The sequence below is a fragment of the Drosophila serrata genome, unplaced genomic scaffold (assembly GCF_035046125.1).
Source record: "Drosophila serrata isolate PLE 108 unplaced genomic scaffold, ASM3504612v1 contig_382, whole genome shotgun sequence".
Taxonomy (NCBI): Eukaryota; Metazoa; Arthropoda; class Insecta; order Diptera; family Drosophilidae; genus Drosophila; species Drosophila serrata.
This window is the reverse complement of record NW_028257280.1, coordinates 4,676,656-4,695,942: the sequence shown is the minus strand read 5'-3', so window position 1 is coordinate 4,695,942 and position 19,287 is coordinate 4,676,656. Positions and strand designations below refer to the sequence as shown.

At 39.0% G+C, this 19,287-nt stretch overlaps 4 protein-coding genes across 6 annotated transcripts in view; 3 read left to right on the top strand and 1 right to left on the bottom strand.

The window, feature by feature from the left end:
* Window positions 1–374: 374 nt before the first annotated feature.
* LOC110186294 (uncharacterized) lies at window positions 375–2,162 on the top strand. The gene is made up of 2 exons (XM_020955409.2): window positions 375–1,709; window positions 1,791–2,162. The coding sequence occupies exons 1-2, from the start codon at window positions 375–377 to the stop codon at window positions 2,160–2,162; spliced, it is 1,707 nt and encodes a 568-aa protein (XP_020811068.2).
* A 4,000-nt stretch (window positions 2,163–6,162) lies between these two features.
* On the top strand, window positions 6,163–8,932 carry LOC147642575 (uncharacterized). The gene is made up of 2 exons (XM_086840581.1): window positions 6,163–6,658; window positions 7,856–8,932. The coding sequence occupies exons 1-2, from the start codon at window positions 6,638–6,640 to the stop codon at window positions 8,279–8,281; spliced, it is 447 nt and encodes a 148-aa protein (XP_086696707.1). The 5' UTR covers window positions 6,163–6,637; the 3' UTR covers window positions 8,282–8,932.
* Window positions 8,933–9,393: 461 nt separating this feature from the next.
* Window positions 9,394–12,263, bottom strand: Ktch (Ketchup). The gene is made up of 2 exons (XM_020955832.2): window positions 10,996–12,263; window positions 9,394–10,719 (listed from the first exon to the last, which is right to left on the bottom strand). Exons 1-2 carry the CDS (start codon window positions 12,137–12,139, stop codon window positions 9,554–9,556), a joined length of 2,310 nt encoding a protein of 769 aa, XP_020811491.2. The 5' UTR covers window positions 12,140–12,263; the 3' UTR covers window positions 9,394–9,553.
* A 4,664-nt stretch (window positions 12,264–16,927) lies between these two features.
* The window catches only part of Gycbeta100B (guanylate cyclase soluble subunit beta-1-like), a 59,118-nt gene continuing 56,758 nt past the window's right edge, over window positions 16,928–19,287 (top strand). For 2 of the 3 annotated variants that reach the window (XM_020955587.2, XM_086840580.1), the window contains exon 1: window positions 16,928–17,422. The gene's annotated coding sequence lies outside the window, so the exon portion shown is untranslated. The remainder of the gene's footprint in view (window positions 17,423–19,287) is intronic. The other variant, XM_020955586.2, reaches the window with a different exon arrangement.

Sequence of the window (19,287 nt, the reverse complement as noted above, 5' to 3'; positions counted from 1 at the left end):
AAACAGACAAAGTATCTGCTCTGTTTTCAGTTCTGCTTCGAGTAATTCCAGGTGTGCTCAATGTAACACAAAATACACACGAAAAAATAATAAATGAAAATATAGTATCCAAAGTAAATTTTCAATGGAAATTTATACTTCTATATTTTATTGCGCTCTTAGTTTTGGTTCTCTATATATTTTCCTTTTACAAAAGTTTATACATCGAACTGCGGATCTCATCAAATGACAGCTGTCGCATCATAAACTTTCTAAAGCCAATACATTAACTTAATAACCTGGCAAAAACTTACTGAAAGCACCTAAATATAATCTTCCTTGTGGCTTAGTTTCATTTTAACTTCCTGCTGAAAAAGTCACCAAGCCAGGATACAATGCCAAACTTAAGGACTTTACTCATTTTCATAATCACTGGATCCTTGGTTAAGGGAAGCGACTATGCCCAGCTACAATTCCTCAACAAACTCACCAATATCATTGGCAATGAACGGGTGTTTGAGACAATTGTAATGGTTTGGCATCATGAAGATGAGGATTGTTTTCTCCAGCATTGGAATCACAACGGAGTTCCCATTCTACGGTCCAATGAGATGGGCGAGATCCGAATAAGGGGCACTTTTAATAAAAATGCAGTAGCAATTGTCTGTCTCACGGGAAACTCCTTTCACGACTCCCATCTCCTTAAAGCTGTTGCAGGAGCTTTTGAGACATTGCGTCAGCAGAGGATCCTACTGTGGACCAAAAGGAAAATATCAAGGAAATTTATTAAATGGATCTCCATTCAAGCGGGGAAACATAAATTTATGCGTATGCTAGTTCTGGAAATAGGTGGTCTTCCCACTGAAGTCACTTCATATCGCCTTGAAGCCTTTCCAATACCTCTTTTCATTCGAATCAGGAATATTTCGAAAATCAAAGAGATCAAGTTCTACAATCGAAAGTACGATTTTCAAGGAAAGACGATTTTTGTCAAGCCAAGCACGGACAGGGATGGAAATGTAGGAACTAGTCTTTATCCCATAACCCGATTGGAGGACATGGAGGTCATAGAGTTTATCCGGAAGTACAATGGGAGTTTGAAAGTGCTTGCTGGAAACCACAGTGATGATGATGTTTGTGATATCCAATTAAGTACGCAGATTATAACCCTGGCAAACGTATCTACACAAATGGACTTAGTAAATCCCCATTCTGCAGCATCTCTATTGGTTGTTGTGCCCTGCAGCAATGAGCTGAGCTTTGAGGATGTTTTAAGAAGCCTAGGAGTCCTGACATGGATGTGGTACCTACTATGCGTTTATGCTTCCTTTGTCTTCGTGGAGACCTTAATTCTTGTGGTAACACATCGCTTAACTGGAGAATATCGTTTGCTTACCCTATGGAATCCACTCATGAATCTGCGAGCATATCGGGCCATTCTAGGCCTTTCTTTTCCAGAGTTGCGACGAGCAAGTCTCTCACTTCGACAACTTTTTCTGGCCATTACACTGTTTGGATTCATATTTAGTAATTTCTTCAGCTGCAAGCTGAGTGCCTTGCTCACAAGTCCTATAAAACGAGCTCAAGTCCGAAACTTTGAGGAGTTGAGAGAGAGCGGAATGATTACAGTCACAAACAATTACGTTCGTTCGTATATCGAGAATGAAATTGATCCTGAGTTCTTTCAAAGGGTTATCCCAAAATTTATAACCGTGGGACATATGGAACGGGTAAAATTATTTACATCCCTTGACAGACACTATAGCTTTATATTGTTATCCACAAATTGGGAATATTATAATCACTACCAGCAAGTTGTCGACTACAAGTATTATTGTGAGTCACCGGACTTAATTATCACTGAGAACTTACCTTGGGTATATGTAATGCCGAATAACTCGTTCTATAGCTGGCCATTATCCCGATTCCTAATTAGTGCCCATGAGAGCGGTATTACCAAACATTGGATTAAGACAATTATCAAGCGTTTGGCCAAGGCCTTTAAAGTAAAGGTGCCGCAAAGAAAATCAGAAGCAGCTCCCATAAGTTTGCAGAATCTGAGCTGGTTGTGGGAACTACTAATCTTGGGCTATGTTATAGCCACTTTGGTTTTTATTATAGAAATTTTAATTGGGAAAAGACCCAACAGGAGAGCTAGGAATGGTAATGGATCTGAAGTGTAGGAAGCCATTTACTAAGTTGTTATCCAAACATACTCTTTAACTCTTTAAAGTTATTTAAGGCATATACTTGTATGTTCTACGAATGTAAAATATTGAATACTTTTTCTTTAATAATTAAAATGAAGATACATCCACAAATTGTTTTCTGTGTATGCACAGTGTATTGTGTATTGTGTATTGCACATGAGCGCCAAACTTTGGCAAAGGCCAAAACACAGAAGTTTTGAGCAAAACTAAAACTATAAAGGTCCAAGGATGGCTTTTACAATACCAGAGTTACAACTATCCCGAATGCGAATGATAACCCCGACAGCCGCTCTCGGTTGTCTGGGATTTACATATTTCACAAGTCTGTAGATATATACATATATACACACATATAAATAAACCGTGGAGCCGCTAAAAGCCACACCGCATCAAAATGGCCCCGGGGAATTGCGTCAAAATGAGAATGTGTAGAGCCGCATTTTCCGTCGTATATGTATATGTATATCGGGTTTTGTTTTGGCTTATCCGCACACCGAAAAAAATAAAAATAAATGTATGCCGCAAAATATGTTTATGTCGTTCCTTTGCCACAACCGTAAAATAACTTAAAGTTATAAATAATTCGGATATAAAATAGAGGAAATAAAAGAGGTAGCTCCAAAAATAAATGTATTTTTTTGTGTAGAGAAATGGGAATAAAAAAACGTGCCAAATACTTTTCCATTCTCTTTAACCAGTGAAAAGTATACGTGGCATTGGGGGATTATTGCACAAAGCGCATAAACTTATTAAATATGCAAAATCTTTCATTTTTCCTGCGGTAAGCGGCAGGGGGGAACGATGGTGCTGTCAGTCGCAAATTCGAGGCTCTGGCTGTATTATGATAAATGATTTGCCAGCGGGGAGTTGTCGAGCGAGCCGGCAGGCATAAATTATGTACTATGCCAGAGGTCAAAGGTGAACCTTTGCCAGGGGGGGAGGAGGGGGTACCATGCCCCCAAGGGGCATGTGGCGTCTTCATTAACGTCCGACTCAAGCCCTCGTTTTCCAGCCGAGTGCAACTGGCAAACTATCTTAATTAGCTTGCCGCTAGCCGAAAAGTTTATTCAACCTTTTGATTACCTTAACCCAAATACAAACAGAGCGAAACCCCAAATATGTCGTGCTGCACTGCAGTATAAAATCGATGATCCATTGACGATCCCGATTCCCCGGCAGGTGATTACCTAATGGTAATGGGTCTGCCTTAGCAGCGGAGGTTTTTGGTGTGGACGACGCACCCATTCCCAAGGATTGGGGCCACTCCTTCGACCCTAAGTGGAATGCGCCAAGTCGATTGGAAAGCAATTCGCTTGCCCTTGCCATGCATAAAATATGAGGCGGCATCCAGGGGCCATAACTCAATTTGCTACCGTGCATCCTCTCGCTGCCATCTCCAATTTTCCGACATATTATTGCTACTACTATACTAGCTACTGGTACTGGTACTGGTACTGGGATGCGGCGCCCATTTGGCATCATCATCAAATCGAAATCGGTATTGGTATCGGAATAAAAATAAAATGCCTGTCTGCAATTTGGTTTAGTTCAAAAGCCCATCAAACTCATTACGTAGCATTCAGGCTGACCATTTGGGCCAACTTTTGTTACGTTAACGAAACAGGATTCTTGATGCCCTTTTAAGGGGGAGGTATTGCACTTTTTGTAGACGTATTTAATAGGAATGAATAATAATAATAAGTAATATAATAATATCATAATATGTATTATATATTTGTTAAAATATTTATAAAGTATTTTATTCAGATAATCAAAACAATCTTAAGAATCTCAGTTAACAAATTGGTTATAATTCTCCAAATGTAATATACATTTTATTTAAAGTATTTAAACTGTTTTATATAGATCACATAATCTTTTAATTATTTTTCAGAGACCTTTAAATCTCTCTAGAGTGTCTCTTATTTACGCTTTAAACGAATTTTAAGGATATATTTTCCCAACTCAGGGTATTCCACATTTCCTCAACCCTTAGCAGGCCTCCTTTCTCGTTTTGTGCTGTTTCCTTTGTTTATTTTGACAGACGAATCCCCGATGCGGAGCGTATGTGACAGAGGATTTAGCACTCAGCGCCAGCTGGACTCAAATCAGCAGAAACGTGGAAAAAATAAGAGGAGGCAGTTCGGGTGGATGGCGCCTGATTATGATGCGCCCCTTGTATAACATATACCACATATAACGTATATGTAACGTATGTGCGGGGCATATATGAAATATGGACGAGTGAGCCGGAAAGGACCCTCATCAATATGGATATATGATGGACATGTGGGGCACGTTCGCTGCTTGAGCTTGAGACGAGTTTGTTAAATTAATTGCATAAGTAATTTACATAGCAATTATACGGACTCCGCCTAGAAAGGATGCAGCATTCAGTTGGCGGCTTCCGTAACTCGTTAGTTTGCATATAAATCAAAATGCTAATGCAATCGACTTGATATTTGCATTTGACGTAATCCTGCAAATTTGCAATTACGTAATGCCGCAAGCCAATTGCCAGTCGCAGTCGATGAGCTTTAATTGCGTTTCCGTTTCCGTTTCGCTGACTCATCGGAATCTTAACCCCAAACTCTTGGGCGGCAGGTGCACAAAAATTTCCTTTTACCTTTGCCTCTACGAACATTCCAAGGAAATGTGGGGAAATCGGAGGTGAAATGTGAGTGAGGAAAAGGTCAGGTGAAAGGACAGAAGAGAAAAAACCTCAACCGATGGAGATTTTTATTTTATGTGTACATTTAGAGATTGATTTGATGGGAACAAGGTGACGGAAGGGAATTTTCTGTTTAGATCACTTGATGATCTAAATAATTAAATAATAAATGATTTACTAAATATCTTCAAGATAATTAAAATATTCTTAATCAATCAGTATAGAAATATAAAGCAATTAGCATATCAATATCGGTTTATAGTTTTATATAGTTTAATTAATGATTCCATTTAAAACTACATTAGCAACATTTATAGCTCGACTACTGCCTAAGCAATTGATTCTATACATATATTTATGATACTGTTCGATTGATATAATTAATTATCTTGAAAATAAATCAAATGCTCCGATTCTACTCAGTTGATTAGCATTTTACAATCAATCGAACAGTCATAAAAATGTTCAGAGATCATTTACCAATTGAGAGGTTATATATGTATAAATAAATGTTTATCTCACCAAAGCGATTGATGATCGGCTATTTCGACAACTCAATCGATCAGCTTCAGGTCGAGCAACTATTGCACGAATACCTTTTAACGACTTAGCATATGAATCGCATTATGTTCGCCTTTGTTGTTGACTGTCCATCTTGGGATCAAAACCATACTGAGAAAAAGACATCTTGTGGCATATCGAATGACAAGACAAACGATCGGCGACTATGTCGATCCGCTTTTAATGCGCATTGTCAGGCATAAAGAGGCGACGATTAAAAATCAATATAAATATACCAATGGGTATTGTGATCGCACTACAATGGCAGTTTTAATCTGGTCTCTGGACACACTTATATCTGTATATAGAAACCATTATGCAAATATACCGGGTAAAGACCCCATCCTATGTAAGCTGACCACTCATAAAGATGATTTATTCACGAATCACTGTTAATTTGCATAATTATAATGGCGTGAACAGCTGAAGAGTCGCCCCTAAGTCTGAGCCAAAAACTCGACCCCTAATCTATGGCTGCACAGAAAGGAATATATAATGATTAGGCTGGAAAATCAACCACAGTTCCATATAAGATACTTGAAACATATTTTAAATAAGAGCAAAGGCGAATCAAAGATATAGATAAAGTGAATGCTCTTAAACGTGAAATTCAAATTCAGTTCTGGGACTAGATATGTATTTTAAAGAGAATAACTGACTAATCTTTTATATTATATTAAATACTTAAAAATATTATTCCATTAAATATATTATCAAATATATTTCTTTCTGTGTGAGAAGTTCAAATCTTCGCACGCTGCTACAAGACAAAATGGCAATGCTTTTGAGATAGTATATCTTTGGGGTTGGGCTCTTGTCGGGCCAGATTTATATGTGGTGGCACCTCGTGATCGATCCAACTGGATTGCCGAATTCACAACGAGATTGGGGACTGGGACCCAGCGACGAAGGCTTGCAAAAACTATATGCATAAATCACGTGCCAGCTGAATTGGACTTCTCACAAACAACTCACTGACGCAGAATGGAGAACGGACAACATAGACCAGAGACCGGAGAACGAAGACCGGAGAATGGAGTGGCTGCTCGGTAGAAATTTATGTAAATGCACAAGCCGAGACCCTGAACTTGAAACGAGTTGCCGGAGCAGAAGCTACGATCACTTCAGTCTGCCGTTGAGTTAACCGGTGATCGGTCGGAAATTTAAGCTGGGAACTGAGCCGAGGAGATATAGTTTGGATACCGCCTCAAGGACCATGTACAGGACGTGTTTTTTGGTAAGTTAAGAACTAGAAGAAAGTGTTTTGTTACTGTATAACAATTGTGCAACTTAAAGTAAGTTTTGATTCAGAAAAATTAATTTAAACAAAAATTACTGATTCCCTTCAGGCATTTTAAAAACTATTAAATTAAAAACCTTAATATAAAATATATTTTCTTTAATTGAATTAACCTTTATGGAAAGTCCCCTTAAACTTTAAAAAACAAACCAATCATTTTTGTATTCATAAAATTTTATGGACCAATTCATGAAAACTAGATATTTTGATTTAAATTTGACGAATATAATTAATGCTGACGTTTATTTTTAAGAAAATGGAAATTAGATAATGAAACAAGTTTCATGTTTATGTAGACAAAGGCTTGGTTACTGTTTGGAAGTCACTTCTTTGTGGCTTTAATTAAAGAAAGTAATTTATTATAGTTTGGCTTGGCAACTAGAACATTTAAAAAAATATATATGCTGAGAGTATTCTAATTTTAGTTAGAAGAGTGTAAAGTAGTGAAGTAGTCATTTCCGACCCTATAAATCATATATATTATTGATCAGCATCAACAGACGAATCGATCTAGCTATGTCCGAGCAAAATTTATTTTTTTCAAAAATTTCAAAATTTTATAAGGGGTTACATCGTTAAAATTTTCAAAAATGCGAAAAAAAACTTAATTTTTTTATATTTTAAATGGAGTATGCAGATTTATTAAGCTAATAAAAACTAACATTGAAAGGTTTTCTGAATTAAAATTAATGCTGTTTTGACGTAGTTATGCGATTTTTAAACTTTGATTTTTAGCAAAAAATAGCCATAGAAAAATAAGAATTCGAAGAATGCAAATATTTGAGGATTAGTTGTGATCTATTTCTGATTATTTAATATTAACTAATGATTATTAAATATTAATTGATTATTAACTATAATTTAATTTATCAGAAAGGGTATATAAATATCGGCTTATTAATTTTTATTAAGTTACACATTTTTTATAGTAAGTTAGGCAACATTATCTCTAATTGGTTAGGTTTTAATATTAGTAACGCGATTTTAAATCCGAAAATCGAAAGTGAAAGCTTAATATCATTTAAAATATATGGCTTGTGTCCATTTATTATAATAATAATTTAATATAAGCTTTTAGGCTATTGTGGTTTTACATATTTGGTATTGATTAATTGATTGTTATTTATCTTGCAGCTGCTGATTATTGTGGCCCTGGCCAGTGGAGCCACTCGTGGCCGAGATTACCTGCCACGCCCCCCGGCAAAGGCTTACGTCTACCCCCCACCATCACCCAGCACAATGGCTGCCCTGCGGAGGATCATCCAGGGACACCTGGAGCGCTTCCACCAGGCGGAACTGAATCAGCAGGCGCAACAGCAGACCCAGTTCTCCCGCCGGGCCCTTGCCCAACAGACGAAGGCGGAAGTGGGGCAAAAGCCGCAGGCCATGATGCAAGTGTATGTGGTTTCCGGTGCCGCCTCCGACGACGTCCTGGAGTATGCAGTGCCCCCCAATTCGCCGACGCCGAAGAACTATGCGCAGAACTTCCTGCCCGAGGGCAAGGATGTGGTACCCGGAAGCTCTTACATTCCGCTGCGGTTGCTGGTGATAAAGCGCTGAAATCGAAGCTACTATTTGTAGACATCATTTTTTCGGAGGCGGCAGCGTTTGTTGTCTAGAAACGAGTTCGGCTTCTGGCTGTGGAATGCCGCCGCCGCCGCCACCACCACCACTGATGATGAGTAGACAACCAGCCGAGTGCCTGGCTAATTTGCCTTAAGCTTACTGGTTCCTAGCACTAATTTAACGATACTTTAGTTGTGTATAATGTTTAATCTAAATTAAGACACCAACAACACTTCATCCGATCCATGACTAAGACTTACGACCTTATCGCATCCAATAAAACCGAAGTTAAGCCAAGCCGCGCGCCGTGTGCCGTCGTAATCTATGAAATACATTCACCAAAAGCGAACTTGTCATCTCATTTACATAAATTAGAAGTCATAAATTTAAAGTGAGCGGGGAAAAACTGAGCCGGAAACGGTTAGAAGCTACCAATCGGTTAAAAGCTGGCTAAAAACGTTAACAAAAGCTTTATTTCTCAACAGCTTTCTTGACTTATTCCAGTTTGTAAACCTTTAGATATACCTTCTTATAAAGCTCAAAGCTTTTTATGTTTTATGATGATATGCAAGCTTTAAATTATTTAAATTGCTATAAAAATACAGCAAAGATTTAGATAAATAAATTAACCTTTTTATAAAGAAATTATTATAATGTTGTCTTTTATCTGAAATTTCCATTGTCAGCTAGGCTTGCTTTGGTGACTCATTGCTCTGTTGACCGATCCCATTGCAATGTTTATTTTCCATGCGAATTTCTATGATAACCGGTTTTCACTAACATTACGGATTGTAAATTGTATAATTAACCCAAGGCACCTGAAAAAAACTATTATCCCCCAACCGAGTTCTTTTTCTTTGGCAAATATTATGTTTATAATATTGTTTAATAGAAATTTCGTAGATTGATGTGGAGTTTACACAACTTTCTTGTTTCGTTGGGATAAATTTTTTATCTTAACGAGATTCATGAGCAATGTCACTTTTTATCATGGTATCTTTTGGGTGTGTTTTGTCACTCTTATCTGTATTACTCAGGAAAGTACACAGTAAAAGATATACATTCAAGCTGTCATAAGATTATTATTACCAACTAAAACACTCTTATTTTATAGATATAAATATTTCATTTATTTAAATTTTCTTTTATTGCATATTTATTACATATATTAGTCTATATACATTTTAATATACTCTAGTTTTGTATACAAGACAGAATAATTTAAGTAATTCGAATACATATATATAATCTCTAAACTGTGCACACTTAGTTACTTGTACTATGAGTTCTCGATGAGTTCTTAAAATTAGATTCGGTACCCATTTCCATACCCATCATTTCATGGCCATGTTTCGGGCGTCGGAGTCGACACAATCCCAGCCAGGATTTCCGATTATCCTTGTTGAAGACCACAAAGTAGAGGAATAGAACGAATCCCTGCATTGTGGCCGTGATGCAGAAGAGATACGAGAATGCTTTTCCGAAATCAAAAAATGCGCACAATCCAAAGATCCAGGTGACTCCCAGGAGAAAGAAGAGCAGCACGGAGAGATGCAGTTGCTTCAAGATGAGATTCTGAGTGAAGAGTGCTCTGTGAACACTCCAATTGATGTATCCCAGCATCACGACATTGAAAAGGGTAATAAGGCCAATGGGCAGGATCACTCCCAGTCCCAGTCCATATCCCGAGGGATAGCATAGGATCGGTATATCTTCTGTGGTGGCATTACCACTGGGTCTGTAGGAGGCAGAGTCCAGGAAAACCACCAGGAGCGTGGGTATCAGCGGCAGTGTCCAGGCCACCAGAGCAGACATCAGTATATAATGCTTCGGATGCTTGACCCCGATCACCTTCACATATCGCTTGTACTGCAGCCAGCCAATGATGAACATCCAACTGAAGACCACCAGGAGCAGGTACTGCATCAGGGCTCCCGTCACCAGACACCGATCGAAGTCAGTACTGCTCAGCTGTGTTAGCAAGTCACCTTCGCTCAGCACCAGAAACAGTGAAAGCTGAAGTCCCAGAGCCACGCACAAATTCAGCAGGATTTTCGTAGAGGCCAAGTTCCGGAAACGCTGGAACAGTGCCGCCGTCACAAAAATGGCCAAGAGTCCCATAAGAGATAGCGACAATCCCACATTTGTTATAATATCCAAAGGCAATTCCCCCTCGCTGGTGAGTTCGGTAATCAATTCAGGTGGCCTTCTGACTCCCAGCAGAAAAGTAAACTGGGTCAGGTGACTCGCATGACAAAGGATCACAGGATGCGATAAGTTATCTAATTGGATTTCGCTGTCATTTCCGCTGGTGGAGATTCCATCGCTTAGCCAGGTCTCATAGTTCCAGTAGCCACAGCCTCCTTGAGCATGAGATTTATTCGTGTCGCCATTACGCAGAAAAAACGGGAGTTTGCCAGGTAGGTTGTGATCTGGAAAATAAATGAATTATTAGCTAAAACTTAATTTGGCTTTGGTGGGCATAAATTTTAAATTTAAGTTACGAAGTGAATTAGTAACTTCGTTTTGTTTTAAAGCACAGTAGAACTAATTGTTTGGCATAATTTATGCAGTTTCAGTCAGCTGTTTTGTGCGGTATTTATGCAGCTGCCTTTTTATGACCAACTTTAAATGCACTTTATTGCTTTCCACTGCAGTTGTTTCACCTGTTTTTTACTGCAAAAGATGAAGATAACTTATTTTCTCACCGTCTAGTCCCGGTATCGTTATTGAGATAACATTGCTGGTTGGCCTTCGTTTCAGTTCCTCCGCCGTCTCCACAAACAGGGCATCGCGAGCGTAGACTTTGAAGATAAGGTAACGGGCTCCCCTTTCCTTCACATCCCGCCATAGTTTTTCGGGTAGAATTGCCGCACTCTCCAGGTTTTCAATGGCACGAATATCTTCCAGATTCTCCGATGATTGCAGAATTCTAAATTGTGATGTCAACCCCTCGGGAAAGATGGCAATGCCCGTCACATTGGCTATGGAGGGATCCACAAAGAAAACGCTCAGCTCTTTGGTTCTCAAAAGCACAACTCCTTTGTCGAGAATAGGTTGTGTTTCGACTTGAATATGATCTCGGGAAATCTGTACGCTGGTTGTCCCATCTCCAGGTAAAAGCTGCGGGGCCAGAGCATCCAGATATTCTTCGAAATTGCTCAACAATGCGTTGGTGGCATTCTGCTCCGCTGCCAGGCGCAGGGTTTCACTATCAGTGGACATTACCTGTTGGCAAATATTCATCAAATCCTCAATGTCATCCACCTTCTTTACGGATTTCTTGGCTTGAGAACTGAAAATCTCTGAAATGCTGACGATATCCGCGGCGTTTAGCGGCTCCTTCGAGTGAGTTATCAAGTCGCTTAGTTGGCTTAAATCCGATGAATTTTTTACTGCCAGAGTATCCAGATTTGTGCTTAGTTGTGGAGCCATTCTACAGGTTACATTTTCGAAACTCTGCCAGGTTTTTGTCCCGTTTCGGATCTGACACCTGCGCCTTCGCGGTACATTTCTTTCATCCAGACAAAGATCCCGCAAATGAGCTCGTTTTCCTACTTTGGTTGCCTCGACGCGATTTTTTCGGTATTCATAGCCGTCTTTGGTTTCATATTTAATTTGGAAATCCTCGGCCTTGCAGTCTCCTTCCGTGCAGTCCTTAAGAGGACTCTTCTCCAGCTTGCCATCTTCGCCAATACAGAGGAGGAAGCGTACGTTCTTCAGGTGGCAATAATCCAGACACTTGCTAAAGTCCGCCGGATTCAAGTGTTGCGTCTCTTCCGAGCTGTCTTTCGAAGCGTATGCAAGTGCTATATTGCCAGCAATTAAACACAAGAACACCAGACTTGGCATCTTCTTATCGAAGATTCTCTATTTGTTTATTCTTACTATTACTTTTTTTTAATTTAATTATATTCAAGAGCAGGCTGCGTTGTCGCACTCCCGAGCTCCGCGATCGACTGACGAGGAACATCGCGTACGACGATGAAACTTGTTTCCGTCTCTTAACAGAGTACCCTGGAATAGGGCCTGCCAGAATCGTTTCTTGTGCCAGTCTCTTGAAAGTGACATCTAGTTCGAGTTGAGCTCAAGGCCGACTGGTTAATGGTCCAGCTAGTGCTCAGGATGGCAGCATCTTTAAAGGTCAAAGAAGTGACTTCTTTCACTTCTTGTAGCTTGGCATGCATCTTGAAGCATTCGAATTTTAAATAATTTTACAAATACCATTCAATACCAACAAAATAAATATATTATTCCAATACTCGGCCTAGAATTTTTATAATTAAAATTAAAAAGATTTTGTCTATATTGATTACTACTTAGGGTAATTTGCGGTACGACTCTCAACTTGTCGTAGGGTTCTCTCTGATAAAAAACTGAGAGACCGCAACTATATTCATGCAATGATCGGTAGCTGTTTTGATAACCAGAAAACCTTTAGAAACTTCATCGCCGCCACACACTGCAAAATGTAAGTACATTCAAATATTTGCACTTGCACAAAAACTGTGACGTTTATCTTCTTACAATTTTGTTTTAATTATGGAAACATAACTCTAGATATCTGGGATATAAAGCAAATATGAATGGTGTACCTGTTCCTGCTAGAAAAAAAGTGTTAAGTTGTTAAGTTTCTTAAATTTAGTACAATATAATGTTAAATCTCCCTTATGCAGAGTTGTCTGATTCCTCAAAAGAATTGAGTTTGTTTGACAAAGATATGGATAAGTACTTTATGAGCAATTGTAGATAAGATAACATGCATTACTTTGAGATAGAAAGCAAAATCTTTGAGCTAATTTCTATGCAAAAGTTAACCTACTTTTAAAATGAAATAGTATAAAAATTAAAACTAAAATAACTAGACTTACTTATGTTAAAATGTAATTTCTTTCAGTGCTTCCACTCATAAATATAAATCCACAGCTTATAAGATCAAATCTGTCGATAGGTGGCCATAGAATTAACCGCGTGAATAATTAGATGCCACTCGAACGGCTGCCACCAACATCGCCGCCGATCACTTGAGTTTTTTTCCCCCTTTCTGAATTGCCACTCGAGTTTGAAGAACTCGCGCGCGCCTCTAGAATAGGGTCTAAATATTTCCCGGCGTTATGAAGAATCACAGCTTTATTGCTGATTAATTGCTATAATTACAACTGTTTCTATACAGCGTGGTTTGGTAGTGTGCACCTTTCAATTTATGATTCAATAGGGTGCATTTACCTTTGAATAACTTCTGTATATATGGCTTCGCATTGAATACTTTCACGCTCATGAATTGCAGTCGAATGCAGCTTGTTGTTTTTAAACTATGCCCTCTGGCCTTTGCAATACAATTCATAGAAATCAATAAATGCTTCCCTGCCCAAATGGTCGTATTTATTTTTAATTATTATTGCTGTAAATCAATACTGCAATAATTGAGAGATGCCATACCATGCTGGGATATTATTTACTTTAACCCACTTATAGAATTTACTGCTGCTAGGCCTAAAGCAATGCAATTAAATAGGAGATTCCATTCAGGCTAATCGGAGTAATTTTAAAACGTATGTAGCTGCAAGCTTTGAGATAAGTAATTACTTAGAGCTTAGTACGATGGTGATGATATATATTCAGAATGAAATATAATATACCTAAATATATATTCACCGACAATAATTGTTTGTATTCCCAACAATCCAATTAATCAAATCGAAACTGCTCAAGCTCGCTTATCAATTTGTTATTTAAAACTTTCCTACGTCTTATATCACACTCAAACATTCATTCCTATGGCAACATTTTTCTTTCCCCGTTTCTCTGTGAAATTTCCAAGTGTGAGGGTTTTGGGGTTTGAAGCACGTAAATGCCACAAAAAGACGTAGACGCGGAGGGTCCTTATGCCTGCTGCCTTCTTTTCGCATTGTCATGGAAGATGGTCTCGTCCCGGCAAACATGTTTCAGCAGAGTCGGTTCCACTTCAGAAATTTATTTACTCAAGTGTGATGCGATTATCCTGATGCACTTGTCCTTTGTCTCAATGCGCTAGTTACGCCCGCTGAGCACCACTGCCGCCCATAAAACTCACAAACAGAATGGAATTTCGAATTTTTGTGAGTTAACAGACTTCAGCATCTCTCTTGTACTATGTGCAGCAATTGGGATGCCAATGTAGGAAGCCGATGCCTAGAAAACTTTGTTAACCCCTTTGGCTGGGCGCTCTTAATTAAATGCCAGCCAGATAGTCATCTCCAGGCACCGAACTTGATTGGTGTCCGGCGGCAGGACTCGCCTTCTGCAGCAAAACACGCTCCATTACCCTGGGACAATGTGCCAAGTCCTCCCGATGAGTTGGCTTCTTTTATTCCGCGGTTATCCGCATTTCCGCATCTTCCTTCCTCCCAAGGAAACTGAAACTGGATCAGGAATCTGCCTTGTAACGACTTGGAGTGTCCAGAACAATCGCCGTCAATCCTTTAGTGGTCAAATTCTTTCCCTTAGTTTGCTGGGATTAGAGTTTAAGGAAAGAAGAAAGATGTATATTTAATACCAAAATAATTAACAAATGTTTCTGCATTCTTCTTGTAACAATTCCAATTAATTTCAATTATTATTAGTTAGCAAACCAAACAATATTTACTGTTTTAAGTGTATTTAATAATTTGCTTTCTGTTATTTACATAGTTGGTTAGCTGCTCCTCCTCGACTTTTGCATTTGCGTAAAGCCATACCCGTCGGCATTCTGAAAATGGCTTTGACAGTCACCAAGCTGGCCGGTTAACCGGGGACCTGGTTACTGGGTTAGTGCCTCCATCTGCCAGCTGACTCCTTCGTCAGTGTCACCAGCAGCGATGGCTCGTCAACAACTCGGGGAAAAGGTGTCTGTTTTTGTTACGCGATGCTCTTTCGACCCTTTGTGCATAGTGGCCAGCACAATTAAAAGTCAGACAATGTGTTTAATTATGTTTGCCGAGTGTAATTAATTTATGCGCATCCACTTGATGCACTTTTTGCTGTCACAAGGTGCAGTGGATGTCGCTAACAGGTGCTTGTTTAGCCACGCCCCAGTGCGTCCCATTGGCGTAGAGACACCACTACCTCCTAACTAACTCTCTAATACCTCCTAACTCCCCCATAGACCAACCTAAACCCACCCTAACACCCGCCCACCCATTCAATTTCAATTACTGTACAACGAGGACTCTGTTTGCCGTTTGCAATGCAAGTGGCTCTAATTTATTTGGCGCAGAAATGTTCATCTGCTCGACTGAAGCTGCCCGAAAATCTATTGTCGTAGGTAAATTATGCGTGAGCCATTGACTGAGTCCTGAATCCGATGGAATCCAGCCGTTGAGCGTTGCCAGTTGACAAAAATCAGCAGCAGCAGCAGTAGGAAAGTAAATAAAGTCGGCAATAAATAACGCCGGAAACGGAAGTGGGCCGGGTGGCAATAAGAAGGTGAATGCAAAGCAAACAATTGCAGGAGAAAATCGAGCGACTGATTTACGCCGCATCTAACAAGTCAGAGTTACAAGGGTCCAGTGACACCTTAGGGGAAAGGAAATCATTTCTTAGGATTTTCTAGACCTTGAAGAACTCAATTATAAAATTGTTAAATGTACAATATTTTAAACAAGCTTTTTATCACATATTATAACTTGAACTAAAATGCTGTCCAAAGGATTCTAGAATTATTTTTACTCACGTTTTATATTAACATTTTAATTATAGAGTAAAGTAATAAAATTGATTTTAATATAAATATATATATATAAAACAATAAGGAACAAGAAAGGAAACTAACTTCCCTTGCAGCATAACTAAACTGTAAATATTCGAATATTTACGAGAAATAAATTATTAAAAAACTCATAACTTGGTGAAAAACGCATTAATTTCAAATCGGAAAGCGTTCCTACGCTATTTTTTATAAGGTTATTAAATCTGCATACACAATTTAAAATTTAAAAAATTTGAAATTCTTTGTCAAATTTTGATAAATTTAATGATGTAACTTATTAAATTTTCAAATTTTGAAAAAATTTCAAAAATTTATTTTTTGACCGGACATAGCTAAATCTATTTGATTGTTGATGCTGATCAATAATATATATGATTTATAGGGTCAGAAATGACTTCTTTCCTGAGTTTGACTGAAATTATGATACGTTCTAAGGGTATAATAACACCGGTGCGTATACGTAATATTTTTATAAATTTACCTGAATGACTTCTGACAGCTGTACAAGCCTCTGACTAAAAAAATATACTTTCATATACTTTTAATCGCACCTATAAAATATAAATAATCCAGTTTGCATTAAAATAAAACAAGGAAAACGCTTAACTCTAATAATCAATTGAGTTTATTTTAACATTATCAAATATCTCTATAAATAGTCTGTAGTAAAGAAATGATATAAACAATATTTAAAATAATATAGAAAATAAAATAAGAGGTAAACATTTTTTAAAATAAATAAAATATTCTATTTAATACCATCATTTCAAAATAAGGTGTCCGCCATCTGTTGGTTGGTAGCTGAACGCCATGAGAGCGAGATGGAGCTAAAGAGCGAGCTTTTCCCAGCAGCAAAGCTTTTCCGCTCGGGTTTTCCCCCCGACGACCAGCAACAACAAACAGCTGAGTGGGCCAGGCAATTGGCACAGGCAAAGGCAGCGGCAACAAAGGCAAGGAAAAGCGGACAAGTGTCCTGGTCCTGCTTGCTGCTGCTTCTGGCTCGAAAGCCGCCTTTAAATCGGCAGGACGAGGCAGCCAGCGCTCAGTCGTCGACGGCTGTTCCACGCGAATCGTTCACTCCGACGGACAGTGCACGGCGGACAGTATCAGGCAGCGGAGTGGGAATCGCTCCTCCGAATCCTCATCCGCATTCGCATCCGCATCCGCATCCGTATCCGTGTTCGCAGTCCGAGTCCTCGCGCGCGTCTTATCAGGCGACAGAGTCAGTGAAAGTGGAAGGTTATCGCGAGAGTGAAACCGAAGCCGAAAACGAAACTCAGACAGGAGAGAAAGTATAACAAAAACAGCGAAATAAATCACAAGTTGCGAATAAACAAAAGCCAAGGGAATCGCTGAAATAAAACCAAAGAAAATATAAATAAAAAGAGAATCGCGCGCCTCAAACAAATGTAAATTACACTCGCCCACACACACATGCTTTCGTTTCGCTTCTTTTATTTTTTTGGTCTGCGAACAATGGCATTCCACTTGGCCTGGATATTAAAGCATACTTTTGAACGCTCTTACTTATTTCCTTCTATTTTATTTTCGGCACCCGGACAGAAAGACACTGAGACCGAATATTTCACACCATCATTGTCTCTGTCGTGGTCCATAATTTATGTGGGCGCTCCCTTTCCCCTGTGCCAAACGAAAAGTTGCCAAATAGAAATATTTGCCTCAATATGTCAAAGTTTATTAGACATTTAGCTTTGCGTGCCCACGGCAATTTGCTGACAGTTGTTTTAGTTGGTCGGACGATAGTGAATGTCCATTATATTTGATAAATGCCCGGGCGGACACAGAGTTGAATGTACAATTGCTCTGCCGCACACTTTCCACTTATTTCCCTTTTTTTTGGTTCAAAATGATACACTGCGAAAATGAGACTCTGATAAAATTAACTAAATATTTCAGAGAATTACATTAATATTGCTTCTGAAGTTTGGAACTATAATTGCATCATAAAAAGCCCTTGAACAGTAATATTATAATATTGATAGTTATATTATTTTAATAAATCTCTCTAACACAACAGTCCATTGAAATATATATCTTATCAAAATGAATTTTAGAGTATTCAAATACCTAAACAATTACCTTAATAGATACATAAACTCGGTAATAGGTATATTTCGTATTGCATCTTATACAATTGTTATTCAAGAAGTCCCCCCAAAGCCTTCCTACAGTTTACCTAAATATATTAATAAACCTGCTTCTTTGATGCCCAAAATAAATGTGTACTTTTATAATTTTTGTTGTATTTTTTTTTCACTGTGCAAACACAACTTCGTTGAGGACACGGCATCCACATCCTGCGGACGTCCTGTGGCCATGTTGTGTGCACTGCGAGCCTCATTTTGTGCCCCGGCCTAATGGCAGGCTCATCATTAACTCAGTTATTGTCAGTTTAGCGCTAAATTGACAGGCAGAGCGACGGGCCACCAGGGAGGAGGGGATTGGCAAGAAGCAAGGGACTTTTCAACTGGGCCAAGTAAATATCGTTTTGTTTTTACTTTCGCATCTCCGTGCCATTTTGTCGCAATTATCAAATGGCGTGCTCGTCATCGCCAAAAAGCAGTGACAAATGGCCGCAGAAGGAGCTAAATTAGTTAAGGGCAGGAACTTTCGCAGGACCTCCTTCAGTAAGCCAGGCCAAACAAATGCAAAGCCCTCGAATCGAGACTTATTTACACTCTTGTCTCTCTCTCGACGGCGAATGAACGAAAATAGCACAAGGACCTCTCGCCGTCGCTCTGTTGACAGTGTGCCGCTACCGTTATCAAAATGCCAAATGTTGCACGTAATTAAAACTCGCTCAATCGGAAGGATGTCAGGACCCTGGCTTCGTTACGGCCCCGAGGTCATTTGCAAATACTTATTTCTGGTAGGACTTTCTACCTCGATTAATTCACCGTATTTCGGTCTTCGTAATAAGCAAACAGCCCACTGAGAGAGAGGCAAGGATGGGGGAAAAAGCCAAACAATGACATATAAACAACATGAATATACACACGAAATATCTGTAGAAATTGTATGTTAATACATGTGTTGTGCGAAGTCACCTTAACGAGGCTTCTAATGGGCCACAAAATCGTCTGCCAAGATGGACGAAAATCGATATTCTTCTCTCATTCTCTGACAGGTTTTTTAAAGTGTGTGGAGGCCTGGAGTTGACTTAAAGTGCGGCTTACTGTTGGCTTTTCTCTTTAACTTATCATTGCCTTTGCAGGCCAAGTTTCCCTTTTCAATTGAAGGTAACTTTCCCGGT